Raw genomic sequence first — 11,265 nt, 5'->3', positions numbered from 1 at the left:
GTAATAAAACTGTCGCATACATGTAGATGTGTGTGCAGGCTTGTCGTCTCAGATTGAAAATCTCACTCCAGCCAGCTGACCAAAGCTGGCAGCCCTGCGTGCATTAGCAAAGCAAGACCCGGTTTGCGTCAGTGGAATTTCACCCCCCCCTTGCTCGGGGTCGTACCCTCAACTCAGCCAGTGTCTCCTGCATAGGGACAGGAGGTGTAGGACTGGGGTGGGTTGAGGACAGGCCCAGTCCACCTACTCATCTCATGCCTGCCAGGCAGTATGAAATCAGGGCTGCCAAGCTCTTCATAACAATAATCTGGAGCGTTTGAATGACTGCTCTCTTGGGTCATACCAAAGCTTCCTGCCTCTAAGCCATCCTTAGGTTCTGGCCGTTCTCCTGCTTTTCAGAGCAAACGTCAGTTTCTCAATCCACACCTCTGAACCACCGGGCACTGTTCTTAGAAAAATACAGCAGCTATTACATATTTGGATCGGGTCAAACCAGAATAAATGATGAGCAATTTATCTTAAATCAATTTATTTTTCTTAATTTGCCTCAGATTGTGTGTCATGCTTTTAAACAATCAGGTCTTCTCTATCTTCTACAAAAGACCACCGGCAATCTGACGGGCTTCCGTTACCATGGCGTGCCATTTGTCGCTTGCGTTTCACTTTAAAAGGCAGTGGACAGGTTAGCAAAAGCCTGTAAACAAACTGTAGCCCCACTGGAGTTGGGAGTCATGAAACCGACGCCGATCTTTATTTACACATGGGCCTTGTCTGGCATTCCCAGGTCACCCTGGGTCACCGCGCTGCACTGTTACAGCTAAACCCAAACGAAAAGGTTTAAGGTCTACGATGCTCCCAGAGATCATATTTCACCACAGGACTTTACGTCCATGTTGACAATATGGTATCGTTTTTTTTCTTTAGCGTCCTTTAGTTGGAAGTTGCAGCTTTAGCTCTGTTTCCTATTTCTCTGGAAGGCGATACCCAAACATGGACATATACAGGGTTTGGAAATGATATTTAATATTTTTCCCCAAGATACAAGATTCCATTGACGCTGTGGTATGAACACCTGCCACAAATCAGAGGGAAAACACTGGCAGTGAATCAATTACGACGCAGGGAAGTTTATTCATATTTTATGGATAATTTGAATTCTGACAGCCTCCTGCAGTAAAAGCAGACCAAGAGTATATGGATATTTTCACATCTAATTCTCCTCACTTCTTTGCTAACACGCATCTCACCACTTAAAACGAAATGGTTCTGTGCAACGGTGTACATTTTTCCCCCATGGTCCAAATTAGATGCCAGGGTCTATTCCGCTGGAATGTTTCTTGGCAGGGGGGCTAAGACAGACAAGGGGGTTGACTGAAGTGGAGCCCTTCTCTCTTTCTTTGAAAACATAGGTTGCTGTCAAAGGGACAGCATTGGCAAGGTATTTTTAGTTGCCACGCAGGGCCGCTACACCAGCCCAGGCAAAATGCATCTCGCAAAGGTCAATGGTCACTCCACCCCCCCCCCCCGGTCACCGTAAATCCTGAAAGCTCCATCTCACTTCCTTGGGCGCTCCGTTTCCATCGACTGGCGACCTCTCTGCGGCATTCGCTTCCCCGATTTAATTTGCTCGAAGCTCATTTTCATCGCCCGGTATGGTAACCCCAATCGAGAGGCTTTCCGAAAGTGGATTTTCAGAGATAAGCCGGAAGCCGGGACACCGGCGGGTAAAAATGCCCCAGACGCGCTTCTGAGCTTCAGGCCTCACCCAAATGCAGCTGCCAGCATGCTCCTCTGTTTCTCAAACTGAAGAAAATCCATCAGAGGATCAGCTTGTTTCCAATAAGCATGAGCGCATTTTGTGTGACTGTTCACCATTCTGTATTCCTGCCTGCCTTGGTTCTAAATTCCCATTCAGAGTGACTATCTACGCTGCACTTGGAGCTGCTTGGGTGGAACGTTCTGCAGCAGATGGTGCATACCTCCCAAAAAGGGCAGTGGCAAATTCATGTCACCAAATGTGCACTGAATTTCGCCAGAGTTTAAAAATCAAAATCAATCATTCAGTCGTCGGAGTAATTTAGTCCATTTAAACAAAGATACATTTTAAATCCTGAATAACGAAGCATGATTTAAGGAACGCTTATCTAGGCAGCCGTAATAACGAAATCCAAACATCAGTCTGAAGTGAAAATGGGACCATTAAATACTGTTTACAAACTGTTTCTCTTTCTAGTTCAGTCTTATCAGGCAAATTGTGATGCTTTATTGTGAGGTGGCATGGAAACTGCAGCTCGCAAAGAAAAACTTTCCTGATGGCCTCCGTGTGGATTCCGGGTTTCTCTCGAAAGAAGAAGGAGAAAAAAAAAAGCATGTGTCCCCTAATCAATGGCGACAGTGGTTTGGCCCAGAGTCCGCAATAAAAAACGTAAAAAGGGGTCAGAAATGGAAGGTAACCACTTTGCAGATGGGGGACTGCATTTCATTTTCACACACCGGCCCTGATGAGAACCGGCTGCATGCTGAAAGCCGATGGAAGACGATCTATTGACTTTTTTTCAACCTCAACATAATTCTGTGGCCCAGACAACCACGGGGTTGTACTCAAAGGAATTTGCTTTATCAAATGCTAACGTTAACTTTGACACTTTTTACAACGAATATCAAGCATGGAAAAATGACTCACATCGCCACGGCGAATGAGCAATTACAAAGTATTTACAATGTCTTTTTTGTATTCATTAACTCTGGGTCTTTGCCAGTTTTTCACTCTGTGAATGCTACGTTTTTTTTTCTTTTTTGACTTTTGGGGATTGTTAAAGCAATTACGTGTCTAATAAATTGGTTAAAAAAAAACCACATCTTTTATTTTTCGTGTTAAAAATGCAGACTGCATAAAGGCCAAAGCTCTCATGATATTTTCTCCACATTCCTTTCTAATGCTGAAATGGTTTGGTGCTTTTCTAGGTCTGAGCTTCTGGGAAATGTATGAAACAATGCCCATCTCATTTTCACCCCTTCCCATTGATTCTGACTGTGTGTTCTTTGTCAACTGTGGGCTGGGGGCCGGTCGCAGTTGTTTGAATCTTCCACTCCCCACCCCACCACCAAAAAATAGAACTCGAGCGCAATTTCTGGAGACCACTGAAAGCCAGTCTGCGCTAGATCCACCCAGGAGGACGTTGGCTTTACTGCAGGAGTGCTTGTTACCCATCCGTCGGCGGCTGGTGGCTAGGCCCTGGCGCACGCATGGGCCTTGCACTTAATGGGTTCTTAAGTGCCCGTGACCTGCCCGGATGTCTTCTTGGAGTCCCAAGTGGAATTTCCACACTATGGAGGAAAAGAAGAAGGGAACAGCATTTCTCATAAAAGAATAAACCTTTGACTCGAAAGCACTTGAAATTACAATGGGTCCGCGAACCCTTTTAGACCGCGCACTCAAGAAGGACCTTCGGTCATAGCCCTTTAATTCGAAGTCACAAATACGAAGCAGCTGTTGCTTCAGACATCATACAAACGCCTTTCCTGGGCATGCACACTAATTATCCCCTCATTGAACATGACCAACCCTAGCTCTTGTAGGATGTGGAATAAGACAGGACACGGAATGATATCACGTTGCACAATTTACTAGATCCTCCTCCCTCAAAAAAAGTAATCCTCATCTGCTCATCTGGATGCGTTGCCCATCCCGCATCCTCTAGACATCACGCAAAAAATAAATAAATAAAAATAAAAAAGTACAACTTCACAGGGCAGTCGATTCTTTTCTTCCAAGTGGGGGATTCACCTGATGTCTATAACGCAAAGCCATGGTGACACATCGAGGCAGAAACGAGGCCTCTTGTTTTGCTAGTCATGTTACAGGCAGGTTAATGCCTGTTTTCTTGGACACATCTTATAGATCCATTGTTGTTTATAACAGTATAACTGAATAATTACAACAACCTTAAGCAAGTATTAGACATTTTGCATCATGTAGCTTAACGAGCATTGCTGCTTTAAAGCGTTTCTGACAGATTGGAAACTCGCATTGAAAATGAACAGAAATGACAGAATATAGCCGTATGATTAAAATGCTGGCAGGAAAAAAATGCAATCTCCAGTGGCCAATATTTGATGGCTTTCGGGCTTTTGGCGTGAGAGCGCAATAGGGGCCTCCGCTAGCCTCTCATGCAATGCCATGTGCAGGGTGCAAGTAACATATAATGCTGTCGGACCATTGCGCTAATGCATTTCTAAATATCACAGCGGTGACCCATTGCTGCCAAAGATCATTGCCATTATATATCTTTTTAAAAGCTTTAGTCTAAATTATGAAGAAGAAAACCCTACCTACACTCCTACTACTGCACCTACACTCACAGAGCCTTTTGTTTGAAAGCATTTAAGGGTAAACAAAATATTTAGAATACATTCGTTTTTCCAAAAGCGACTTATAATCCCAGTGCACATCGAACGGTTCTGAGAAACTCCGACAGGACACGTGAACATTTGAGAAATCATGAAAAGCAGCCGGGGCAAGAATTTCAGGCACAAAAAAAAAACACCCAGGGTTCATTCCAACTGAAATATGGAGGTACTTTAACAATAAAACACCTAATTTAATGGAACTGGGTTCTAAGCTTCTGAGATTTTCATCTCTAGTAAATGACATTTTTTTCACGCATTCATGCTCAGTGATCCCATGAGTGTATATTAGTTCAGTTTTGTTTTACGGAAAAACGTGCAGCTGCTGGTTATGTATACTATATTTAAACTACATATTTATTATCATAGAATATTTTGGGTTATATTTATTAATGTTTTTCTAATGCGTCATTGAAGACTAAGGCATACGCAGATACCGTAAAATATATACACGCACTCAATTTTTTATGTTTATTTAGGAGTCAAGGGGACTTTCATGAACAAACATATGGAAACTATACAATGTGATGAAGGAAGGGGGAACACATTTTGCATGGCAGATTTTGCGTATCTGTCCAGACTGTGCTGGTTTTGCATTTTCCCCGCAGAGGAGGGATATCGTCTCACCGTTCCCTTGTTGAGCTTGGACGTACCACGTCGAAGTGGCGCTAATGAACTCTCCGCATTCTAAACCTGCGGATCTCAGGCCCGTCATATTCAATATCGAGACTCTGATGTCATATGTCATGGTTGTTGTGAAACATATTCCCACACACAGAACTCCACTCCAAGCACATTACCAAGCATTTATGACTGGCAGTTTATTTAAAAGCAAGCTGTCATTTCATGTAATTCACTGTATAACATACCCCATGAAAACAAACACAATTCACCCTGTAGAAAGATCAAGTGGGGAAAAAAAAGAACATAATATTATTGCTGGTTTTTGATCAAAAAAAGAAAAAAAAAATAGTGACATTTTTGGAAGGAAAAAAAATGTGGCAAATTCCATTACATGTGGTTTTTAGTGATAAGATGAAAGAAAATGAGGCCTGGAAGACTGGAAGAAAGATTTATTACCAGGTTTGCAAGCAGCAAGATGACAGCTTGTCAATAAGCTTTAAATCACAGGACACTGTTTCCCAACCCGGTCCTCTGGGACCCTCAAACAGTCCACGTTTTTGCTCCCTCCCAGCTCCGTACCAGGAGCAAAACCGGAGGGGGGTCCCCAAGGACCAGGTTGGGAAACACTGCTATAGAGTATTAAGCAGCCATTTTCATTTTAAAAATGTCAAAAGGAATAAAGGCTGTGATGAGTTCCTCGAGCTGCCACTGTTTTTCCCTTTTGATGGGGGGAGGAGATTGATCAGCATGTCAGGAACATTCCGCTGTTTGTGAGACCCGCCCCCGCCCCCCACCTCCACTATGGAAGAAGCAAAAACAATGAAAACAAAAGTGAAAAACTAAATCAGGCCGTCGGCAGAAAGGGTATCGTGGGTTTTCCTTGAGGCACTATGCGGATGTCACTGCTCAAAGGTATTCCCTGAATCCCGCACAGATCAAATTAGCATCCCGACTCAAACCCCCGATTAAACTGGAATTCCGCAAGATTTTGCATGTAATCCCCAATACCTTATACTTGGTAAAAAAAAAAAAAAAAACTATTTTAAGAATGAATTTAAAGACTCGTTTTCTAACAGAAGTCTTCCGTATTGGGTCACGGAATCAAACTCACATTCCCAATTAATAGAAAAGGTAAATTAAATGAGGCACTCGTAATGAATACCATACAAAGTACGATTCAAAACCGAGCATCACTTTCAAAATACAACAGCGCGCTTAATAGCAGCAGATCTGCTACAGATGCCTGTAATCATAGAGAGAAACCTCGCAAACCCAGACGGAGAACTGTAAAGCAGCAGGAGTAAAATGACTAGGTCAGTCACTCACAGAGAGTCACATGGGTTACAGTAGGTACTTACTAAACTCAACGGAGGAACTGTTCTCTGTGTACTACTCAAGGTACGATTTTGAGTGAAACCAGAGGTAAACATGGCATTGCTGATAAAAGACCCAGGCAGAAAAAATATACTCGGAGACCGACATCGCCTGCTGACAACAAAGTCGCCGTTTTTATGGACAGAAAGAATAATTAGCCCTCTTTCCTCGTTTGGTTTATTTACGCAGCTGCATTCAGCATACGACTTTTAACCTTATGTTGGGAATTACAGGCCTTTCCATATCATAAATTAGTATCGCCGTGAGGAACATTTCGGATAAATATTGCATAAATAAGTAAATGCTACGGTTTGTTTACATTTCTTAGTTATTTTAGCTGGCACTGTGATTCAGGTCGGGAAACAGATCAGATTTCTTTGTCATATCTCCTGTAAAGTACATTCCTTCTCTAACGCTATCCCTGAGAATTTCGTAAATCTACTATTTTGGACAAATATCTAGTAAATAAATTACTTAGCACTCACAACAAATGTCCTATTCGTGGCTATCAACTCAAACAACGAGATAAAATGTTAAACGGAAATTTGGAGCCATCGACTGCTGGACCTAGATGGATTTTTCCTTCTATATAGGAAATGCACTCAGTCTAAATAACTTATCTTTTATTATATACTCAAGTCTTGAAACTGACCGGACCTTTAATGACCTGTGGGCTATGGTACGTACTACACCAACTGCCGTGCCAGCATTTTCCCCACCCAAGGTCCTACGGGATGCTAAAAATTATTTTAAAGGCCTCCGATGATTGATCTCTGTTTTAAAATGGTTTGTTTATTCATGCTGCTGTTGAAACATATTCACATTGTTATGGAAACGTCAACTTGTAATTAGGGATAATAAATAAATACATCTGTAGCCTTGCTTGGTTGCCATATGTGGGCTGATAATGTTCTGAGTAACTTCCATGGCGGAAATTTCAGCTGAAAGCATGCAGTCGAACTTATCAAATAGCTTCAAACGTTTTTTTTTAATGTTTTTATTTTTGAATGGCAGAGCAGCCGCTGCTCAGCACTAGATCCACTGGTTTGCCTGTAAACACGGTACGACTCCTCATTCAAACTGGAAACAATGGACCGCTTTGACTGTCCAAACACAAAACGAACAAACTACTAACCAACGCGACAGATTTTCGCATGCTTACGTGGGAAAACTCTGTCGGAGTCCGTAAATACTGTGTTAATTCCACTCCCAATTAGGCGTGAAACAGTCAATGTCGACATGAATGAAGGCGTGCAGTTTATGGCTTGGACCAGGCATTGTTAAGGGTATGTCTAAAGATTTAATACTGTTCTATAAAGATAAGCGATATAAAGCGATATTTTAAAATACGGCTGTAACAGAGATAAATCTAAAAAAATACATTTATTTAAAAAAACAGTGGTATATTGTACAAACTGGCTTGCAATGCATACATATAACGGCAAGATGATACAATCTTACACTCTCGTGGTTTTGTATATAAAAGCAAAATGCCGGTTGTTACACCGTTATTGTTTTGAAAACCATTAACCTTCTAAGAGAGATTAAAAATAGACAAACTTTCAAATATGACAAACTTTAAAATTAAATTATACAAGGTGTTGAATATACATTCACTGTCACCACCAATCCATTAAAGTTGGCGTTCACCAGCTAAAACGGATTCACCCCAAAATGCAGCCTCTGAAGAGACATCGCCGCGGGAGGAACACGTAATAATCGAATATTAAGCGTTACATCGCAAATTATTGAACTACCTGAGGCTGAAACTGCGGCTGCATTAAAGCGGACCAATTGCCATGAGGAACGTGCGACGTAACTCCTCCCCACTTTATTTATGAGGGTCTCCCTGTCTTCATCTTCTTAGTATGGTCTGACACTCCGAGGAGTCGTACTCAACTTAGATTGATACATACATGTATGGATGACTTCGTGACCGCAATAAAGGTGCGAGATTAGATCTTTTATAAACTGTAACTACACACCCCAGGCTCACGCGGGCTTTTCACCATGAAGTACTTCACGCTCATAATGATTTCTGTGATGGCACTGCCTGCTTGTATGGAAGCGATCCATGGGATATACCCGTTCGGGCAATCCGAATTATTCCACAAGAAGAGCAACTGCAAACCTATTCCGGTCAATCTCCAACTGTGCCACGACATAGAGTACACGGACATGAGACTGCCGAACCTTCTGGGACACGAGACCATGAATGAAGTTCTCCAGCAAGCATCGTCTTGGATCCCGCTAGTGCAGAAACAGTGCCATCCAGACACTAGAAAGTTCCTTTGCTCTCTCTTCTCCCCGGTGTGTCTGGACGATTTGGACGAGCTCATTCAACCTTGCAGATCGCTGTGTGAGAGCGTAAGAAACGGATGCGAGCCGGTTATGTCCGTTTTTGGCTTCCCGTGGCCAGACATGCTAGATTGCGATCGTTTCCCGGCGGACAACGAACTTTGTATACCTCCAGCCAACTTCGACAGTTTTGAACCAGTCACCCGAGAAGGTAAAACGGCGTTAAGCATAGCACACGTCTCGAACCACTACACTACACATTTGCAAATTAACTTTTCCTTTAACGAAAAAAGATTAATATTAAGATTAACATATATGCCCCGAAGGAGATATTATGCTGACAACAAATTCATTATTACTAGATTTATAGGGACACACATTGCACGTGAGCAGTACACGCCAGCGTAGTTAATGACTGTATGGTCATCAAACCATCTGTGTTCACTTATACGGGTTACGGTTATTTTTGAAACTGCTTAGTGAACTTAATTGCGTGGAGTTCTACGCCTAAAGGAAACGCGTTTGCGGGTCGATTCAAGGATTTCAGTTCTAAGTCCCTGTTGGTATGTAACTGTATTAACATCTGTTAAGTTCTCCATCCGCCTTAGTTAACCCGCTGGTAAAAAAAATTAATTAAATTAAATAAAAACGTCTCATGAATAATGACCAAGTTTTTCTTGTGAATTTGATTCAAGAATTTCTCATTAAAATGTTATCCACTCCATATTAGTGACATCAGAGGAAAGCCTGTTTCCTACACCTTTTCTTTACGAAGCTGTTATATTTTAAAATATTATGCCTGTTTAATAAGTTAGCATATGTTGAAAAATACGTACGAGAATGACACCAAGTCTATCAGTGTGCTATTCAGATCACACAGCACTTACATAATCTTCACGTGACCATACTTAATCCGTTTACATTAAAATGCGTGGTCGGTATTTGGTCATGTTTTTGTTTAACATTCAATGTGGATTGCGTTCTGACCTCAGTGCCCAGGGTGTGTGAGCCTTGCCAGGAAAAAGAGGAAAACGACAATGAAATTGTTGACAACCTTTGCAAGAACGATTTTGGTAAGTTGTAATGCACCTATTTTGTGGTCTAAGAAGCGCGTTTCTACGTTTCAGAGGCTCACGACATGCGTGGTTTATTCTCATACGACCTACAATAACTGCAAAACAATTATTTCAGTAGGCTCAATAACTTTACTGTGTTTTTTGCTTCTCCCTACCCTACTCCCCAACAGCGTTGAAGATCAAAGTGAAGGAGATCTCTTACATGAACGGTGACACCAAAATCATACCCGAAAACAAAATGAGGACGATTTACAAGCTGAAGGGGGTAACAGAGCGGGACCTAAAGAAGACGGTGTTGTGGCTTAAGGACGGCTTTAAATGCACCTGCGACGAGATGACTGACTTCAGCACCGCCTATCTGGTGATGGGCCAGAAGATGGACGGACACCTGGTCATCACCTCCGTCAAGAGATGGCAGCCTGGCCAGAAAGAGTTCAGAAGGATTTCGCGGAGCATTCGCAGAATGCAGTGTTAGTGCATCACCAAGATTCCCACTCTTCATCCCAACAGTATCATATCCAGTTTATTAAACAAATCCTACAATATCCATGGTTAAATAATCAGATTCCACCTTTTTTGTCGACTTCGCTATTTCTCCAACACGGTTTTCTACGAATAGATTAATAGATCTAATCTCATGGAACACCTGCCTTTTTTATCTGTATTTAAACCACGTATTCCCAGTTTTCCACCCAAATACATACTTAAGTTACGTTACATTTTAATCGTTTGCGCAATTTGCTTTTACTTTTTGAGCCTCGAAACTGCACTGCTTTCATAGTTCTTATTGCGTTGCAGTATGTTTACATTTCAATTTAACAGCAGAACCATGATTGTTTGTGTTTAATGCCATTCAGAAGACAGACATGTCTTTCAGCCTTGTAAGATAATTCTTATGTAAATATTACGATAAACATTTTATTCGTGTAAATACCTAAAATAGTTTTAGTCAGAACATGTTTTTATAAAGCTGATGGACTAAATTTAGACTAACAGCTGGATGCAACCAAAGTTTCTCGTACTCCTACACGGATTTATTTACACTTTTCATGTAGTACAGCCTGTGATGGTGCAGTTAACCTACCAACTTTGTACACATCAGTAATCGTTTGTTCTTTTCTTATATTCTGCCTTTAAAGAAAAATAAACGGCAAATTATGCAGCCCCGTGTAAATGTGTGCCGCTCGTTTATGGTGATTCTTTTTTCGGTGATATTCCTTTATATCCAAAATTTAAATAGATATTTCAATGGTTTTGCATGCATTTCTTAAATTTAACAAATGGAAAACGTCGTAAATATATTTTATACTGAATCACATCCAAACGTAACATTTTCGTAATCATGTATTTAATTTAAACTCAACTTGCGGCAGTAGGCTGTGTGACACTATTGTGGGAAATACACATTTTTATCTTTTCACGCTTACAGTGGTCGCGAGGGTCCCCTTTCGATAAGAATGGGCATTGCAATGACATCGATTTAGTG

The 11,265-nt window shown here is 41.6% G+C and overlaps 1 protein-coding gene across 1 annotated transcript; it reads left to right on the top strand.

Annotated features, from left to right (window-relative positions):
* Window positions 1–8,276: 8,276 nt before the first annotated feature.
* Window positions 8,277–10,953, top strand: sfrp2 (secreted frizzled-related protein 2). Its single transcript, XM_048999867.1, has 3 exons — window positions 8,277–8,914; window positions 9,696–9,776; window positions 9,950–10,953. Exons 1-3 carry the CDS (start codon window positions 8,416–8,418, stop codon window positions 10,252–10,254), a joined length of 885 nt encoding a protein of 294 aa, XP_048855824.1. The 5' UTR covers window positions 8,277–8,415; the 3' UTR covers window positions 10,255–10,953.
* Window positions 10,954–11,265: the final 312 nt, after the last annotated feature.

This window comes from Brienomyrus brachyistius, unplaced genomic scaffold (assembly GCF_023856365.1).
Source record: "Brienomyrus brachyistius isolate T26 unplaced genomic scaffold, BBRACH_0.4 scaffold47, whole genome shotgun sequence".
Classification (NCBI taxonomy): Eukaryota; Metazoa; Chordata; class Actinopteri; order Osteoglossiformes; family Mormyridae; genus Brienomyrus; species Brienomyrus brachyistius.
This window is presented reverse-complemented; position numbering and strand designations above follow the sequence as displayed.

Coding starts and splice junctions, on each gene's coding strand:
- sfrp2 (XM_048999867.1), top strand. CDS start 8,416: ATGAAGTACTTCACGCTCATAATGATTTCTGTGATGGCACTGCCTGCT. Junction 8,915..9,695: donor TGAACCAGTCACCCGAGAAG/GTAAAACGGCGT, acceptor TTCTGACCTCAG/TGCCCAGGGTGTGTGAGCCT. Junction 9,777..9,949: donor CCTTTGCAAGAACGATTTTG/GTAAGTTGTAAT, acceptor ACTCCCCAACAG/CGTTGAAGATCAAAGTGAAG.